Raw genomic sequence first — 19,202 nt, 5'->3', positions numbered from 1 at the left:
CTACTGCCTGTGTGTTAAGTCAGAATGAGTTTCCCAAAACAAGGAAATGAACTCGTTTTTGGTCCAGCTTGCCCTGAATAGCATCACTCAGTGGTGAAAGCAATGAGTGCAGCGATGGAGCGCTGAGCCCCGACGCACCTCTGCACAGATGGCCCCGGCATCCTCGCAGTTCAACCCACTTGGGAAAGGAGAAAAGGGAGAAGGATCTCAGTTGAGTTGGGACCCCAAAGGGATCCCCCCCCTGCATCACCGCCAGCTCCTGCGGGCACAGTCCGGCCCCATCCACGTCCAGCAGTGGCCCCGCGCACCCACACGCTGCCCTCTCCATCGCATCGCCCCGCTGTCCCCACGCTCCCCTGGGGCTGTGACGCCGCCGAACTTGTCCCCAAGCCCGACCCCATCACCCCACCCGCCCGGGGACGCTGCTCGGGGCGTTGTTGGGGCAGCGGAGGCCGCGGGGTGGCGCCGAGGGGCCGCTCCGTTCCGTTCCGCTCCGCCCCGGCCCCGCACGCGCCGCACCGCACCGCCGGGGCTGCGCCGGGTGAGTACCTTCCGCGGGGGGCAGCGGGACAGAGGGGCGTCTTGCTTCTTTACGATCATTATTTGTCATTTATTTCATCAGTGTTTGTGGAGTGGGAGGTTTAGCATCGCCGGGACCCCTGTCCCTCCGCCCAGACGCGGACCCCTCGCTTGTCCCCGCTGCTGTCTCCGGGATGGAGCCGCCGGGACACCGTTGAGATGGGGCCGTTTAGATGCCGTGTTCGGGAGAGGAGGGCAGGCGAGAGTCTAGGCTTGTCTGGTTGCCACTGGAGACCAAACCTGCCCCGCGAGCCGCGCCGGGCACGAGAGGGCTGCACCAGGGGGCACAGCACCTGGGCACCCTCATCCTAATACACACCCTATGGGACCCTTCTGCTCCTTGAGCCCTCTGTCCCACTGTCTGCCCGGTGAGATCCAACCTCTGCCCTCCCCTTTGGAGCTTTCCCCCTTCACCACCTTAGGGATTCTGCCCCCGTTGGGGTTGTGCTCGTTGGTGTTGCACGCACATTATTGTGCCTGCACGCAGCTGCTTGGCACCGTGATGGCAACCCAAAGCCTTGGCAGAGAGTCTGGGGACACTGCGCTTCGCAGCAGGCTGGAGAGGTTTCTTGCTGAGTTATAACTTTAGCAGAGAAAACTCAGGGGAGGTTTCTACTTGCTGGGGAAGTGCTTATTTTCTGTGCTCTCCAGGATCAGTTAATTATCACTAGAAAAAAAAATATATTGCTAAGGTCTCATAATTAGGCTGCCTGCTGCGACTCGGCAGCTCAGAAGGCAGTGGAAAGCAAACTCTCTTTGTGAAATGTTTTTTGGATGTGAGTGTGAATAGAGCTGCACAGGCAGAAGGCGGTCACTGGGACTTGGTACCGGAGAGCTGGAGCATGTTGGCTCAAAAGACCCTACAAAAGGAGGGTAAAAATAAAAAGCAAGGGAAAAAAGGGAGCTGCCTCCTCCTTTGTAGGTCCCAAGTCATTGTAATCTGGTTGTGAAGCTGTTGTTGCCTTTAGGAACGGTAGGCTGTCAGCTGTCCCATTGGGGCAGCCCTGGGTTGGGCTCTGGGTGCCATCGTGGAGTGGTGCTGCTAATAATAACACCATAAGGAGTTTACCCACATTGATCCGGCTCAGAACAGCAGTGGGTTGGAGCTGACATTACCAGCCTGGCCCCAGATTAGACAGATAAAAACTCACACAATAACGAGACGTGCTGCAAAGCAGAGGTTGGGTTCTGCCTTTTGGAGAGGGGGTGCAGGGATTCTCCATGGAGGGTGTGGGCAGCGGTGCTGGGCTGCAGGGAGGGGATCTGCAGAGGTTTGCAGCCAGGCTGAGTGCGCCAGCACCGGGCTGTTCTCATTTCCTCTGCTCTCTGAGTTCTAATTTGTTCCACATTGCAGTGACGGGGCGGCCTCTCCCTCCCCACAGCATCCAGGCTGCAGCCGTTGCTGCTGCACTAAAGCTGCGAGTCTGTGTAGTTTCCATTAGAAAACAAACAAAATATTTAAAAAGAGGGAAACTTTTCAAACAGGGCTCTGTGCAAATAACCTTTCTGGGATGGTCACTGCTGGAACTTCGTTGTCCATCTGTGATGTGCACACGTGGGCACTGCTGTGCAGAGCTGAGCTGGGACCAGCCCTGGGGATGTCGCTGTAATAGCAACCAAGTGCTGTAACAGCGATGGTGACCTGGTGGCTACAGGTTGGTGGGCCCAATCCCATCCTCTGGGTGGGAGGAGGGATCCAGTTTGGGCCTGGGCTGATTAAAGACCTCAGCACCAGGAAGACATTCCTGCCACCGACGTGGTGGGTGGAAAATAGCAGAAGTGGTTCCACCCCCTGATGTGCAGAGTGCCATCTCCCTTGTAGAATGGCTTTGTGAGGGGTTAGAGTTAGGTGAGGTGACACTCCTGCAAAAATCCATGCTCTGTGGTATTAAAAAAATCACTCCAGTCCGGTATTTACGGGTGGCATTACCCAGCACCAAGAAAGCCCACATGGAATATACCCGATCTGTTTGGAAGGCGGTTATCAGAGCAGATCTCACTGCTGGGCATTGCTGCCTACCACCCTGCCTCAGCATTTTGGTGCTTTGATCACTTGTTTGGGAGGAGATAGAAATGCTTTTTGGGAAACCTACAGCTCACACAGAGCACAGTGCTCATGGCTTGGACAAAGCTGGGCAAACAAAATGCATCCCAATGACGGCCAGCTGGGAAAGGGAAATCTTTCTGCTCCCAAAAATAACAAGAGGAGCTTTGAGTGTTTTCCTGTCCCTGACGTGTTTGGGGTGAGCACAGCCCGTGTCCTGCAGGAGCTGCTGGGGCCGTGTTTCTGCCTGCCTTTCTGTGCCGGAGAACTGGGAGTTTTCACATTAATGATGATTTTGCACTGGAAAAGCAAATGGAAAGGTCATTTGTTGTAAGAATACGTTGTATTTCATCATAGAAAGGCTTTGGTTGGAAGGGACCAGTCCTAGACCCATGGCGTGGCACTGTCAGACCTGGATTTTAGCTGACAGCAGCCAAAAGGAGCTCCTACATCTGGCTGGGGTTGGGCTGCAGAAAGGACCCTTCAGCCAGGGAAGAGAACAACCCCTGATCTGCCCATTTCTCATCAATTCAGGGTGGATGGGGCTCAATTAAAGCATCCAAATACTCTTGCAGGGGAGAAGATAGGTGGTAGCCAACAGCTCATTAATTGCACGGAGCAAAGCATGACAAGAATCAATGTCTGGCAGCCAGACACTGCAAAGAAGGCATAAATATTTAAGCAGCGGGAGTGATTAATCACAGCAGCAGAGGGAGGTGTGGGGGGGTGCCCAGGCTCTCTTGGTGTTGTGCATCCCAACCAGCACCTGGCAGAGGGCTCTACCATACCTAGTGATGGGTTGAGTTGAGCCCACTCCCAGCCCCTGGCCAGGGGATTTAATGGGGTGTTGATTTAGCCTTTAATTGCTACGGGCTCTTTTCTGTCTCATGCCCTGCTGCCTCATCCCAGTAATGCCCATGAAATCACGCTGCAGGTGCAGCTTCTCCCTTACATGTTTGGTTCCTGCTGGTCCCACTCCTGCAGATCTGCACTAAGTGAGGGGATGTTGCTTGGTGGCACTCCTCAATCTTCAGCAAAACACACCAAGGTTCAGGAGAAATAAATCCTGATGGGCAAACGATTGGGCTGTGGCTGCAGGACCCATTGTGTACCCATGGGTGTCTCCAGGAAGGCACAGGCTTGGGGAAAGCAGTTGAGATCAGCAGCAAGTCTGTAACCTCCATCTCCACTTTCCCTTTCTGATCTCATTTCTCTTCCTTTCACTCTCCTCTCCCTGCCCTCTTTGCTGTCCATGCCTGGGTTTCCTCCAGCTCTCCTCCTGCTGAGATGGATCCTGAGCTTGAAGCTGGGCTGGAATGTCCCACCCATGGGTGATGGATATCTGCCCCACTATGGGCGCTGCATCCTTCCTGCACAGGTCCAGCAGACCTCACCTGCAGCATGAGTTGCTTTGAAGGAAGGAGGAATAAAACTGTTAGGACTGTGGGTGGGTCAGCAGTGCTGCACGTCACCGTGGTGCATGGCATCTCTGAGCCCCCAGAGCAGAAGGGGGCACTGCAGTGTCTCCGAGCAGCCCATGACCTCTCCTCCTCTTCTTCCTACAGGCAGATGTGTGCTGGGACCATGTGTGCTGGGGGGAGGCTCACGCTGAGGAGGAGGACGGATGGAAGGACAGCGAGCCCGTGAGAAGGATGGCAAGGTATGGGCAGCAGGAGGAGCAGGACCACCGAGATGTCTGCTTGGTGGAAGGACCATGTAAATACTAAAGATGTTTGTCACAGCACTGCAGAAAGAGCACAGAATGAGCTGGTTTGGGTGTGATGTCCCATGAAAGCAGGGAGATGTGCAGTCACCCCAGTCTGGGGGCAGGCAGGGGTTGTGCAGGTGGGCTGGTCCTGATGGGCTCACCTCACTGCAGATGAGAACCCGAGGGGTTGGTCTCAGCCTGAGCTTTGTGTTTTTCCAAGCCCTTGCTCTGTGAAAAGGCTCTGCCCCTGCTCTCTGCAGGTGCTGTGTCTGATAGAGAAGGAAAATAGCAGTGCTATAAATACCAAATTGAAAGAGGCAGGGACCTGCCTGCCGCGTGGGCATGGAGGAGTGACCTCACGGCAGCAGATGTTGCAAGGTTTTCCCTCTGTGCAGTGGGTAGTGCAGGACAGAGAAGATTAAATCTGACCACCTGACCCAGTGGCTCAGTGGCAAAGCTTTATCTCCTGCATCCTCACTCGCAGCAGTTCCTGCATGCAGCAGTTGGGGTCCCAGCTGTCCTGCTCCCAGGTGGGATCTGCCCCAGTGCCCCAGGGGTGTCACACATTGACATGAAGGGGCAGCCCAGGCAGGAGCAGCCCCTGACACAAAGGAGCTGCAGCTCCAGCCCTGTCCCTGCTTAGTTTTCCCAATTGGAAGGGGGGAGCAGGAGCTGCCTCCCCAGACCCAGCAAAGGTTTTGGGGCCAGAGGGTTGTGAAGTCCCAACGACACTAAGGTGTCCCTGGGGTGAGAGAGGTGATCAGGGGTGCAGCAGCTTCGCAGGCTCATCCTGCAGCCGTGGCACTCACTGGTGCCTCAGTTTACCCATCTGCAGCACTCCAGGCTCTCCTGGCCCCGGGAGATCCCTGCCCTGCAGAAATCCTTTGTGCGCAGCAGCGAGGCTGTTCCCAGGGAGAAGGTGACCTCTTACATTAGCAGCAGGGATGCTTTTTCTTCCCAAATTAGATGGCAGCGTGGAGGCCGTCCAGGGTTGGCAGCGCTGCTGATAGTGCTAGGGCTGCACCGGGTTGGGTCTTGCTGAGCACACACAGAGCCACCCACATCCCTGGCCATGTGCTTTTTCCAGTGGAGGTGGACAACAAACGCACATTTCAGGCCCTGCTTGGCGATGCTGCCGTGTGCTTTAACATCCTCTGCAAAACAGCAGCAGGATTTGCCGGAGCAAGGACGTTTATAGAAAGGCCAATTAGAGCCTGTTTTCACCCTGTGCCTCTCAGTGAGCAGAAGCATTTAGCAGCAACCTCAGAGTAATTCAATTTGCACTCAAGCTTTCTGTTTCACCTCTAAAAAATGGGATTGCTCCACAAACTCGTTAGAGAAAGTGGCTCCGAAGCTCTGGCTCCCACCCAGGCTGGGCTCTGCGGGTCCCACTTTGCTGCTGGGCTCTGCTATCCTCCCAGTGTGTGCTTAGGCAGGAGGGACCTCACAATGCACACCGAAGAAATTAACCTCCCTGGGACAAATCCATGCTGCGGTGTCTGTGTGGTGCAGACGAGCTGACTGCTGGGCTGCATTGGGGGTACCTCCATCCCGTGCTGCTGCCCCTGGAAACTGCAGCATCACCTGCACAGCTCGTCTCCATCCCTTGCGGGTGGCTCACCCCTGATCTCTCCCTATCCCCATTCCCAGCTGCTGCCCTTGACGACATCCCACACCATGTTCTATGGGTCCTCTTCCACCATGGCTCCGCCATCCAAGAGCCGGCTGAAGCGTCAGAGCCGCCTCTTCTCCCAGGTCTTGTACCGGACACTGAGCTACAAGGATCGCAGCTCCACTTCTGCCTTCCCAGATGGGGATGACCCAGCTGAGCTCTCCACTCAACTTTCAGCCCCCGGCATCCTGAAGATTTTTGGAGGCAACATCTGTGCAGGCACCAACTACAAGAGTGTGCTGGCCACGGGCAGCTCGGGGGCGCTGGAGCTGGTGAAGGAGGCTTTGGAGCGCTATGGGCTGAGCCAGCTGAATTCCAGGCAATACGCACTGTGTGATGTCATCGGGAGGTTTGAGGGACCCGAGAAGCGGTGGCAGACGGAGGGGCTGAGGGTTCTTGGGGACCATGAGAAGCCGCTGCTCATCCAGGACCTGTGGAAGCCCCGGGAGGGATTCTCAAGGCGGTTGGAGCTGCGGCGGCGGGCGGAGGTGGAGGAGATGGCAGCCAAGGATGTGGACACCACCACTGCAGGTCAGGGGCTGCAGCTTTGGGGTGTTTGTGTTGGGGTGGTGGTGGAGTCAGGAGCTGTATTGTGGTTGCAGTGCTCTTAGGTGCTTGGTGCTCCATGGGGAATTTGGGACTCCAGCTGGGCAATGATCTTGCAGATGTCAACTTGTGGCATGGAATCGTTAAGGCTGGAAAAGATCTTCAAGATCACCAACCCCAACCCATCCCAGCATGACACCAAACCACATCCCTCAGTGCCACATCTCAGTGGCTCTGGAACACAACCAGGAACAGTGACCCCACCACTCCCCAGACAGAAATGCCAGTGCCTGATTGCTCTTTGGAAGAAGAAACTTCCCTAATATCCAACCTGAGCATCCCCTGGCACAGCTTGAGGCCGTCACTCCTCATCCTTGCAGGTGCAAGGAGCTGCTGCGGTGCTGTAGGGTCAGGGATGAGGCACAGAGGTGGGTGCCCCTCTCATTCTGCAGTGGGGATCAGTGCAATGCTCAGTGCTTTGCAAGAGCCCTGGCTCTAAAGAAAGAAAATAAAAAAAACAGTTTTTAAATAGAAAACAGGGCAAGACCTAAGTGCTAAACTCACAGTCAGATGTGGCTGCACGTGGTGGGAGAGCTGTGCCACTGCTCTTCAGAGGCTGCCGGCATGAGCCCGAGGTGACATCAGCTCCAGGTGACACCAGCCATTGTCCCCAGCTGGGACAGGGGCAGCAGCACTCACACCTCAACCCAGGCACTGTGGGGAGGGCACTGCCCTCATTTCTCATGTTTTTATCTTTTTAAATCCTTTTCTGCAGCCAGACAGGCTTTACTGAGACAAAGACCCCCAGCCACAGTTATCTGTGCTATCTGCTTGACAGATGTACTGCTAAAACCTCACTTCTGCTGCTGCCCCATTCAGCTGGGCCTGTCCCCAGCCTCCCCACCCTGTGCTGGTGGTGCTGGCCTGAGGACACAAAGCATCTGCTCCCCTCTCTTCAGCAGCACCTCAAAGAGAAATGCAGCTCCTGGAGTGGTGGGGACTGTGAGTGATACCAACAGGGTCACCCTGCCACCACCCGTATGTCCCCTTACCATGAGCTGAGCGTCAGCTGTGTGCCTGGGGCAGCAGGGAGCTGGAGTGGAAAATGTGGCTTCTGTGCAAAACTAAAGGGAGGTGGGGCTGGAGGCTGCCTGGGAGGAAAGCAGAGTGGGGCTGAGTGGGAGCCACAGGGATATACCTGTATGGAACTGCTTTCACTCAGGGCATCACAATGGGACACTGCTGCTGAGCCAGGGGAAAGGCCCCACACCCACTGGTGGCCTGTTAGCAAATGGCTTAAGAGTTTTATCTGCTCGGTTACCCATTATCCTAATTAGTTTATTAGCTGCTTCCCAGGGGGGAGGGAGGTGTGCGCTGCTGGCACTGCTCCTCAGCAATGCAGGTGGAGAAGCTCTGTGGGAAACAAGGCTTTGCTCAGCCCTGCACCTTTAGAGGAGCAATATGGGGCAGCTGGGGGGCAGAGCACCACAAAGTAGGCATGCATTCAGCTCCCCCCAGATACCCCATTGCATGCTGTGCCCTGTGCTGGTGGGACTTCCCTGCAAAGCCACAAACCAAACCACGTGCACGCTGTGCAAACCATGGGAATGAAGCCTCTTCCCCCCCATCACGCTCTGTTGGGTACCATCAAGGTCCCCCTTGGCACAGCTGCAGCCAGGGAGCATCTCCTATGCAGTAACCATCAGAAAGGAGAAGGCACAGCCGTAGGGCTGGAGGTGTACCTTGGCTAATGGATGAGCTTTGTTTCGTTCAGGAAAAGAACTGTTTATCTTTCCAGTGCAGCTCCAGGGTTGGGGGCAGCCGGTGATGGGGGCTCTGTGGGCAGTGAAAACACAGCTTTTTCCTCCATGGGTTTCCTACGCAAAGCAAACACAGTACTGACTGCCTTCAGATAAAGGAGCAGTGATAGTGGGGGGACTCTGAGCCTCCTGGGGGGAGGAGCTGCACCAGGGTTGCCCCATGTTCCTGTCTGGGGCCAGGCAGTGGGGTGACAAGGGGGAACCCTCTGAGCTCTGCATCCCCGCATTTCACATCTGCAGTGCAGTGTGATGGACCCCACTGCCTTTTAAAGGGGGCGTGGGGAGGGTCTGTCCCCCTCTTGGCAATGGCTGTGGGCCAGTGCTGTGCCCTAATCCCACAACATGCCAACACCGGGTGCTATTTTCTCCTCCCCCTCCTCCCCATCCATATCGTTTTCCCACCAAAGGAGTGCTCGGTTTAAAACAAACAAACACAGAAATGTATTTCGGTGCCGGCAGCCCGTTCCTCACCAAATAAGGCAGATGACAGGTTTGTTTTTAGTCTCTGGCTTACTGTGTGTCCCTTTAAGCAGCCCCAGGCTCTGTGCATTGCCGTCTCCAAATCCCTCTGGCTTTCCCCAAGCCCTCCATTCTGCCATTCTGTAATGCAGAGGTACGACCCTACAACTTCATCCTATCGCTGCTGCAGAGCCAGAGCCAGGCTGGCAGCACGGGGGGGTCCCATAGGAACCCCCGCTCTCGGTTTGGGGACGCTGCTGCCTTAGGGCTCTTTGCTCATTCGCTCAAATCCCATCCGTCTCGCAGCCAGCGCTGCTCGGGGGAAGGTGCTGAGCGCAGGGTCCTGCGGCGGCTCTGCGGCTCGCAGCTCCCTGACACCTTCCTTGGAGTCTGGGGGTTGCTCTCAGCCCCGCTCGCTGCCAGTGGGCAGCATCCAGGCTCTTCTTTTTCCGGGGTTTTTCTTTTTGATTTTTTTCTCTCTCTCTCTTTTTTTTTTTCTTCTCCCCCCCCTTAAAATTCAGCTTGTTTTCTCTCCAGCCCCTCTTTCCTCCGGCAGCGCAGGGGATGCTGTGGACACGGAGCTCCCCGGCTGCCCCGCGGTCAGTGGGGACGGGGGGGGGTTCGGGCTGCGGGTCCCTCTTTTTGCTATGGAGGGGTCACAAAACTCCCCTCTCTCGGGGTACATCACTCGGGAGGATGGGGGTGCGCTCCGGCGCTGCCTCCTTTCCCCACCGCAATGGTGCTGCGGGATGCAGCCGTTCCAGCAGCGGAGCTGAGCGCAGCGCATCTCTTCCCCCGCAGGCATCAACGCCCAAGCTCGGAAGCTGCAGCGGCACCGGGCTCGGGGGGCCATGCGGGTGCTGGCGGGCGCTAAGAGGCTCGGCACCCCCCCGGCCTTGCGGCGCAGCCTCAGCGAGAGCAGCTTGAGCCGCCCTCGGGACGAGGAGCTCCGGCGGCACTGCCCCGCGCTGCGCGGCCCCGAGGAGCGGAGCGGGAGCAGCATGCGGTATTCCCTCTACCACTCCCCGCACCTCCTGCTTCTGCAGGGCTACAGCCAGCAGCATGTAAGCACCGCGCAGCGCTCACCGCCCCGCCAACCTCCCTTTTGGTTTTTCTTTTTGGTTGCTCCTAAAGCAATCAAATGGGGATGGGGAGCTTTGTGCATGGCCGGGTGGAAGGGAGGGGGGGGCGGGGTTGGGGTGAAAAAGCATCCTTAGGAAAATGAGTTTGTGTGGGGCTGGGGTGTGCAGTCAGTCCTGCTCAGGATGGGGATGTGGCTGCAGGGCTGGAGGAGAGACGCCTCAGAAAAGCCCCACAGCAGCGTCCCTGCCCCGGTGCAGTGCAGAGCCGGTTCTGCAAGGATGGTGCCGAGCGCTGCCCCGTCCCCGTCTGACTGCCTCGGTACTGGTAAATGTAATGAGAGGTGGAACGAGACGGCGTGTCTGGGAGCCTCCTCTCTCCCCTGCCCAGCAGGCACTGGGAGAACTGGAAAGGACTGGGGTGGCTCTTTTGGTTGATTTGTCCAGGTGGAATATCTGGCTGATCCGAGATTTCCAGCTCTGTCCCAATGTGACACCAGCACTGCAGCTCTCCTGTCTGTGCTAATGCAGCTGGGGAAACTGAGGCACTGCTGTGCACTGCTGCAGGTGTGCAGGCAGGCTGAGGCAGCCCCCCCCAACCTGCTTGGGGGGCACCATCTGCCCACAGCTGCAGCTGGGGGGGGGGGGCTCCTTCTGCCCAGAGCAGCCCCATCTGTTACAAGCCTGGAGTTATGGTGCCCATTTACCAGCCCTATTTGTTGGGTTCGCTGCTCTGCCCATTGGCACATCTGGGTGCAGGAGCAGTGGGGTGCACACAGGTCCTGGCTGCACTGCTCACGCTTATTTGTGCTGCATGAGCTCCCCATCTGTGCAAGGAAAAAATGAAGAGGGAACCGTAGTTCTACCAAAGCCAGGTGTGGGGGTGGCAGGGGGCTGCAGGCCCCACTGACTGTGCTCCCCCCTCGCAGGACAGCCTGGTGTACCTGCTGAACCGCGAGCAGCACACGGTGGGCCAGAGGACGCAGGCGAGCAAACCCAGCATCAGCCTTTCAGCACCGGACATCCTACCCCTGCACTGCACCATCAGGAGGCTGCGAGCATCGTGGCACCGCTCGGAGGAGAAGTTGGTGCTGGAGCCCATCGCCGGTGCCGGCGTCTCCGTGAACTTCTCTGCGGTGACTCGGACTGTTGAGCTGCGGCACGGGGACCTGCTGTCCCTCGGGCTCTATTACCTGCTGCTCTACAAGGACCCCATGAAGGCACAACCGCTGCCGGCACAGACCCTGCTGAGGCTGCGGGCCCTGCACCCCGAGGGCCCCTCTGTATGTGGGACATGCGGCAGCCTGCTAAAAGAGCAGGGGGGGCTTAATGCCAACCGACAGAGCCCTGAGCCCACCGACGGCCCCAGGGCTCCCCGCAGGAGGCTGCAGCTGGAGTTTGAGCCGGAGGTTGAGGATTTGTTGCTGCGGCGCATCATGACGCTGATCGAGCCGGGGGGGGACGACCACAAGCTGACACCTGCCTTTCTGCTGTGCCTCTGCATCCAGCACTCGGCCACCAGCTTCCAGCCTGGGGACTTCGGGCAGCTGCTGCTCAAAGCGGCCAAAATGATCCAGAGGACAGTGTGGGTCAGTTGGCACTGGGGGGGGTGGGGACGATGGGGATCCCCTCGGCTCCCACTCTGCTCCCCATGTGCAGCAATGCCCACAGTCACTATCTGTGCTTTCTCCTTCTCTCCCTGCCCAGGAGCGCACACGGGAGCTGGCCGAGAAGCAATCCCAGCAGTAAGTGCCACTCTCCTTTCTTTGCCCCCAAACTGGGGGAATTCAGCCCAATTCTCCCTCCCAGCTGTGCCCACCCAGCCTGTCAGCACAGCTACACACGGCATTTTCCTGCTAAATCCCACGAATTTATGTCTATCCTCATTTTGCCACTGACTCCACTGCCAGTCCCAAATTCCAGGCTCCAAAGCAACATCTGGAGAACCCATTGATGCTTGCACTGAGGTCCCCTTTAGGGCAAGCTCCCAGCAGGAAAAAATGGTTCAGCCATTAAGAAACCTCCCAGCTGCTTTCTATTTGTTTTGCTTTATTTTGGGACAGCCCAGCGCTGGGCAGGCTGAGTTGAACCACCAGACCCAGATTTGTTGGGGAGATCTGCTCTGCAGCAATTCCCACTGATGGATTGGCTCAATCATTGGGGTCCCCCATAGAAATGGTACCAACAAAACCTATCCCGTAGAGCAGGAGCCTCCAGCTTGCTGCTTGCACAGGGCTTTCCTAAAGCTCAGCAGTGGGATGCAAAAGCTCTCTGCTGCTTTTTGGGTTGGTTTCACCCCAAATCCTCCTGCAATGAGCAGTGATGCTGCAATGCCTGTTCTGTCCCCCACCCCTCCCAGCCAGGACCCCGCTGCCCTGTCCTGTTTCACCATTGCTGATCTGCTGCCAGACCTGCAGCACATCCTCTTCTGGATGTCCAACGCCATTGAGGTGCTCTACTTCGTCCAGCAGAAGTCCCCCACCTACATCCAGAGCATGGAGGAGGAGATGGATGTCAAAGGTAGTGCTGGGGCTGCTGCTCACTCCCTGGCCCCTCAACTGATCCCTGCCTGCAGGCAGTGGTCAGTGCCCTTGAGATGAAAGGGAAAAAGGGAGGAAATAAGCTTCTAGATTTAATTTCATCCTGTTTGGGGGTGTCACACTGCTGATGTCAACCTGGGAGAGTCAGTAACCTCACCCCAGGGAACACAGGGTGCGGTGAGCTGCAGGGTTGGGGCTGTTTTGGTGCCTGCAGCCATCAGATGGCCCCGCCAGGTTTGCTCCCCTATTTCCCCTTCCATCCTATAGGCTCCAAGGAGTCTCTGTTCTCCTCGACCATCACAGCCAGCGAGGAGGCGATGACGGTGCTGGAGGAGGTGATCATGTACACATTCCAGCAGTGTGTCTATTACATCTCCAAGGTACGCAGTGCCCCGGGGCACCACCCCCAGCGTGAGCATCCCCAGCAGCTCTGCAGGAGTTGTTCAGCTTCTGCAGCACCGAGGTGTTTTCCTTGGGGCTGAAGTGCCTCGTTTTTGGGCACAGCCCAGGAAAAGTATTGGATGACCTTGGTGTGCTTCCCTGCTTGGGAGGAGGTGTTGGGGAGAACATAATGCTGCGATTCAGGGCATGGTGGAAAGCAGCCCTAGGGCTGGCGGTGAACAGAGCATGTAGTGTGCAGCCAGAGAAAGGCGTCTGTGTGCAGGGATGCTCCGTGCTCACCCGTCCCTCTGCCCCAGCAGGGATGGGTGTAAGGTGCTGCTCTCCAACCCAGGCTCCTGCACAAGCAAACAAACCTGGGTCCTGCAGTAGGCACTCAGCTCCTTCTGCTTCCTGCAGTGTCTGTACATCTCGCTGCCGGCCCTGCTGGAGTGCAACCCCTTCCAGAATGAGAGCCGTGAGGGCTGGAGGGCAGCCCCAGCGCTACCCGAGGAGCTGCGCCGTGTAGTGCTCATCTACCAGGCAGCACTGGACCTGCTCCGGCAGTATGAGGTGCACCCTGAGATCACCTCCCAGATGTTCGCCTACCTCTTCTTCTTCTCCAACACGCTGCTTTTCAACCAGCTCCTGGATAAGGGTCAGTCCCCGTCCTCCTCTTGGTTCTTCCTCATTGGGCTGATGCTGGGCACAGACCTTTGGAGACCCCCCAGCCCTTCCCAGTGCCCCCTGGGGAGTGGGGGCTTTGAGCAGCTGGAGGTGGGCAGGTCCCATGCTGGTATGGGGATGCCAGGTACAAACCCAGCTACTGAGCCCATGTTTTTGCTTTCCCAAGTGCTCCATCCCCAGCATCCTGCTTGGGTCATGTTTTGTGGCTTTGGTTTTTGCTTCCAGACTCTTACTGAGCTGTTTTCAAGCAGCTGTCCCATAGAGCAGGCACAGCCTCTTCCCACAGGGTTCCCATTTCCAGGAGGGATTTAACCCCAACCCCATTCCCATCCCCAACCTCATATTCAGCTCCAACCCCATTCTTATTCTCACACCCAAACACAAACCCATCTTCAACCCCATTCTCATCCTCATCCCCAAATCTAAACTCGTCATCACCTCCAGCTGTATCTGCATCCCCATCTCCAAACCCATCCTTGATCCCAACCCTATCCTCATTGTCAATCCCAGCCCCAACCTTTTTCAGTTTACTCCAGAGAGAGCTTCTCACTAATGACCCTGCCTTGTAATTGAGGAGCAGGATGGCGCTCGTTAGCCCTAATTATCACAGCAGCCCTGCTGCATGGCAGCCCCAGCTGCTATTACTGCCAGGCAAGGTCCAGCCACTGAGTCACAGCCACTGGGGACATTAACGCGAGGACATCAGTCAGGATGTGTTCTGTAGGATAGCCCTACTCTAGGCTCTCTGGCTGAACATGGGGATTCCATTGCCCAACCCATGCTGTGCCCTGCAGGCTCCTCTCTTGGCTGCTTCCATTGGTCTCAAGGTGTGAAGCTGAGAGCCAGCGTGCGGCTGCTGCTGGACTGGCTGCGTGGAGCCGGCTTTGAGCAGCTCTCCCAGCAGTTCTTTGCTAAGCTGGCCAGCGTGGCCAACCTGCTGGCCATGCCCGGCTCCCAGCTGCTGCAGGTGAGGTGCTGACTGCGTTGGGTTTGGGATGGGGGTGATGGGATGGTGTTCTCACCCTGTGCTGTCCCTTTGCCCAGATGACGTGGCCAACCCTGAGAGCTGAGTTCCCAGCGCTGAGCCCTGCGCAGCTGCACCGGGTGCTGAGCCAGTGCCAGGTGGCCATGGAGGTGGGCAGCGTGGCAGCATGGCAGCCCTGGGATGAGGAGAGCACGGCTGCCTTCCTACCTGGTGAGCCCCCAGCCCTGCATGCTGCTGTCACCCATAAGGTTTGATGGATCAACTAAATGGGCAGCGCCCTTCAAACCACGGGGGTCTTGTAGGTAGCTGTGGTTATCAGTGTAACCATAGTCTTATGGCATTAGGATATGAAGGATGCAAGTGTGCACAGAGGGTGTGGGGCCCTTCCTGTGTGCCCAAATGATGCTGCTTGGAGGCACAGTGTGGCTGGGGGGCAGGATCTGCTTCCCTGCCATCCCCCTGTATGTGCCCTGCAGACACAGTGCTGGAATCCTTCGACAACCACCCCCCCATCGTCCTGCCCAGCGCAGGCTTCAAGGTGGACCTGGATGTGGAGACGTTGGATGACAACATCTACCGGCACCTCCTCTACATCCGCCACTTCCTCTGGAGCCTGCAGAGCAAGAGCCCCCATGGCAGCGAGGGGCCGTGCTCAGTCCCTCCAAAGGTCAGAACATTTCTTCTCAGATGGAGCAATCAGGTATTGGAAGAAGGAGTGGTGGGGTCACCGTCCATGGAGGTGTCCCAGAGCCGTGGGGATGTGGCACTGAGTTGGTTTGGTGTCATGGTGGGGATGGTCTCGGTTATCTCAGAGGTCTTTTCCCACCAAGAGTTGCTCACAGTCACCAGCAGCACACAGACTGCTCAGGTTCCAATGGCAGGGTGATGGGGGCACCTATGGGGTGACAGCTGCCTACCCAGGTTCTCACCGAGCACTTTTCTCCTTTCTAAGAGTGAGCCGTCCATCCCAGAAGTGCTGGAAGTGAGTCCAAGCCCAGTTATGACCCCGGGGAGCACTGTGCCCCCATCGGGACGCTGCACCCCTGGGGGCTGCACTGACCTGGAGGCAGATGAGGCCCCTCTGCTCACCTCGACCACCAATGGGTGCCCCCGGCAGCACCCCACCGGTGAGCAGCAGCTCCAGGAGAAGCTCCAGCAGCTGCAGCTGGGCAGAGGCCCGGCCCCCCCGGCCCCCTCCTGCCTGCTGACACCACCCACCACCCCCCTGAACTTCGACTCAGCCGGCCCCGAGTCCCCGCAGGGCACAACCAAAGGACTGCAGGACCCGAGGAGGAACGGGATAAACAGCACCAAAAGTGGCAGCCCTGAAGGTACGGAGGGCTGATACTGCCTGAAAGGGTGCGGAAATGGGGGTGGCTCTTGTGGCACATGGCTCTTGTGGGGATTTTCAGTCCTTGGGCATGGGGAGAGCACCTAGAGCATCTTGTTCCAGAAGGGAAGCAGCCCTAGGGGCAGCCCAGGTTGGCTTTGGTGTGAATTCCTCGGTAGAGCTGATGATGGAGCAGTAACCTGGTGCTCTCCCTGCTGACAGGCTGCTCGCCAACCCCCTACGACTTCCCCACACCGGAGTCCTCCAGCCGCAGCTCGGCCACTGATGACTTCTGCTACGTCTTCGTGGTGGAGCTGGAGAGGGGAGCGCTGGGGCTGGGGATGGGGCTGATCGATGGCTTGGTGAGTGCACGGCAATGGCTCTGCCGGGAGCTGTGGGGGTGCGTGTGGCATGGAACGCTTAATTACCAGAGCTGATGGCTGTGCATGGAGCTAAGCAGCTTTGTCTGGGGGCAGTGGGGCTTGGAGTGATCTCTTGCAGCTCTCTGCTGCTGGGTTGCTGCCTGCTATGCCCGACACAGCTGCCTGCAGCTGCAGGGAGCCAATGGGGGGAGGCAAATGACACAAGTGAGGGCTTTCCTCCGTCCTTTGGTGCTTGGCAATGCAAGGCAAAGCCAAGCAGGGCAGCGGAGAGGGAGCACATGTTTCCCGTGTCCTTTCTGCTCGCTCACTGCCTCCTTCCCAGCAGCACACACCGCTGGGCTCCCCGGGCATCTACATCCGCACGCTGATTGAAGGCAGCCCCGCGGCGGCTGACGGCCGGCTGGCCATAGGGGACCGCATTCTGGCTGTCAACGGCACCAGCCTCATCGGAGCCGATTACCAAAGGTGGGTGACACCCCCTGCTGGGGTTGGGATGTCAGAGATGGGGAAGGCAGCTGCTTCGGGTGGGATGGAAGAGGGAATGGGGAGAAAAAGCGTAGGAGCACGTTTCAGAGCTGAAGATGAGCCCGGTGTGGCTGCTGCTGCCGCTGGGGGGATGAAGGAGGTGGAGATGAGTGGGTTCAGGATGCAGCTCTCACCTCTCCCTGTTGTCACTCTGCAGTGCTGTGGATCTCATCCGCTCTGGAGGGAAGAAGCTGAGGTTTCTGGTTGCCAAATCAGACATGGAAATAGCCAAAAAAATCATCTCCAGCTCTGCATCCTCTTAACTCTCGTGGTATGAGGGTCCGTCTGCAGGAGCAGCTCTGGTTAGGGCCAAACTGATGAGGCCCAGGGTGCACGAGGGAGAGCCAGGACTGCACAGCTGCCCTCCATTTGCTTCCCAGCACCTTGCCCTGCACTGCAGTGGATGGAAGGACATACTGGGGTGCTGCACGCTTCTCCCCTGATCCATTGCCCGGCCTCCCCTTACAGCTTGCACCTTACAGCTGCACCTACACCCCGGGAGCATCCCTGTTCCTTCAGCTCCTGGCAGAGGGCAGGAAGGCTGTGGGCAGCTCCTCGTCCCCCCCAGCTGATGGCCTCGCATGGCCCTCCTTGCTCAGGCACAGGCATTCAGGATGGCGTTCCAGTTCTCCTGTTCAACTTTCATATTTGCAGGTCAGGTTCAAGACAGCACTGGGATATCAAGGTTGCAGAGCCAGGCCCTGACAGCCGCAGGGTGGGCTGGAATAGAGGCAGGTGCAGGTGCCCAGCTCTGGGGTGGTAAATGCAGCACAAACATCCAGAGCAGGATCCCAAGCAGGACACCTTGCTGGGAGCCCCGGTGCCATACCCACTGTCAGGTGCCTTTCTGCTGCTGGGCTCCAATCTCACTGCCCCCAGCCCTGCTGTGGGAGGGGACACAGCTTTAGCCAAGGGTTGACACCACCAGCAGTTCCCTGAGGCAGAGCCCTGCAGAATAGGGCTCTCATCCTTGCACAGATTTATTGCCTGGCTCTGGCACTACAGCCCTGGCAGATGCCCAGCCCAGACCCCAGAGCTGGCCCAGCAGAGTGGGACATTCTGGAGCAGCCAGGTTCACTTTCCCAATACAGGAGGTGTTGGCACCGTGTCCTGTCCACTCCCTCCAGCTCTTTGGGGCCATTGCAAGTCTGCCCTGTATCCCACCCAGCTCAGAGCATCTCAGAGGTGCTACTGCTGCTGGGCTGCCAGGTGATGGGATGCAGCACAGGAAGAAAGTCAGGCTTCAAAGTCCCAGCAGCAGTTCTTTGACCCTGCAGCACGGTGTGGCAGGGCTGCACTGGCAGTTCCACCCTGCAACTGCTTGGTCCCTGCATGCACAGCTTCTAAGTGTTCCGTGTGCTTTTAGCAACATTAAAGGGATAAACCCGACCTGATTTCCGCATATAGAGACACTGAGATCTTGTTTAGCCGAACCTTATTAAAACAGCCTGCCATGAAGCCCTGCATCAAGCCCTGCACTTACAGCAGCATGGCCTAAGCTCTGGCAGCAAATCAGATATTACCATTGCATCTCACAACAACAGCTCTCTGAGGATTGTGACGCTAAAAAGGGGATGCTTAACAGGGTTGGCCTTAATTAAATCTCAGATATTTCACTGCTATAGTTTGCTTTCTGGGCTCAGTCTTGCAGTTGGCAGGAGAAAGATGTCAGAATCATCTATGCAGGAGAAACACTTCACACACCGGATTTGAACACAGTCTGGCCTGACTTTTCTCTAAGGCAAGATGGACAAAGAACCTTCACTGAGACAAGTTAGTGCCTTGCTTTTCTGCTCGGTCACAATTGTACCCACCAGCCTCCAGCAGGGACTGGGAGCTGTGTGTCACTCAGCCACTGACTCAGCTCTACCAGGCAGGTGAGCAAAGGCTCAGGGCTCCTGGGGACGCTCTGGTGATTCACTTGACTTTGACTCAGGAGGAAGCTGGTTCCTGAGCTCTGTAGAGCAGGAAAGGGGCTGCTCAGAGCCCTCAGGAAAACTGCATGCACTCCTCACTTCTCTCTTTGCCCAGGAATCAGGGCTTTGTGGTGGCCTGTTGTGCACTAGACTGAATTGGAGCTGCACTCTGTCCAGTTGAATCACACCAGAGCAAAACCCTTTGCTCTCTGGGGCCTGACTCTCTAGGCACACCTGGAGGCACCGTACAGCCCCAGAGCTTTATGTTACAGTGCAGTGAGGTATCAAATTGTGAACAAACCCTAGTATTTACTAGTGTGCATGAGGGCTTGCTTCTCCTGGGAGGAGTGGGATGTATTTACTTTTCTGTTTGTTTATACTGTACAGCTCAGATATGTATAATAAACTTCTTGTGCAGATAATAACACAGCATGGCACCTGCTTGACAGGGGGCAGATGAGAAACGCTCGTGGTGTCAACAATAAACTGGATTGATAAATCTCTCTAAGCTCCTGTCTATTAGATGTCCCTCAGATCTCAGAATGTAAGAC

The 19,202-nt window shown here is 57.1% G+C and overlaps 1 protein-coding gene across 3 annotated transcripts; it reads left to right on the top strand.

Annotated features, from left to right (window-relative positions):
• Nucleotides 1–463: 463 nt before the first annotated feature.
• On the top strand, nt 464–19,152 carry RADIL (Rap associating with DIL domain). 3 transcript variants are annotated; one of them, XM_015876805.2, is made up of 16 exons: nt 464–541; nt 4,189–4,283; nt 5,982–6,534; nt 9,630–9,892; nt 10,837–11,496; nt 11,615–11,652; nt 12,267–12,427; nt 12,715–12,827; nt 13,246–13,483; nt 14,307–14,479; nt 14,557–14,707; nt 14,974–15,164; nt 15,450–15,828; nt 16,050–16,189; nt 16,536–16,675; nt 16,893–19,152. In XM_015876805.2, exons 2-16 carry the CDS (start codon nt 4,248–4,250, stop codon nt 16,996–16,998), a joined length of 3,342 nt encoding a protein of 1,113 aa, XP_015732291.1. In that variant the 5' UTR covers nt 464–541; nt 4,189–4,247; the 3' UTR covers nt 16,999–19,152. The 3 variants fall into 3 exon arrangements, with proteins under 3 accessions (XP_015732291.1, XP_032303435.1, XP_032303436.1); XM_032447544.1 differs by having other exon boundaries at nt 16,533–16,675; XM_032447545.1 differs by lacking the exons at nt 464–541; nt 4,189–4,283; nt 5,982–6,534 and adding an exon at nt 8,641–9,427 and having other exon boundaries at nt 16,533–16,675.
• Nucleotides 19,153–19,202: the final 50 nt, after the last annotated feature.

This window comes from Coturnix japonica, chromosome 14 (assembly GCF_001577835.2).
Source record: "Coturnix japonica isolate 7356 chromosome 14, Coturnix japonica 2.1, whole genome shotgun sequence".
Lineage (NCBI taxonomy): Eukaryota > Metazoa > Chordata > Aves > Galliformes > Phasianidae > Coturnix > Coturnix japonica.
The sequence above is the reverse complement of the archived record's forward strand: the minus strand, read 5'-3'. Positions and strand labels throughout refer to the sequence as shown.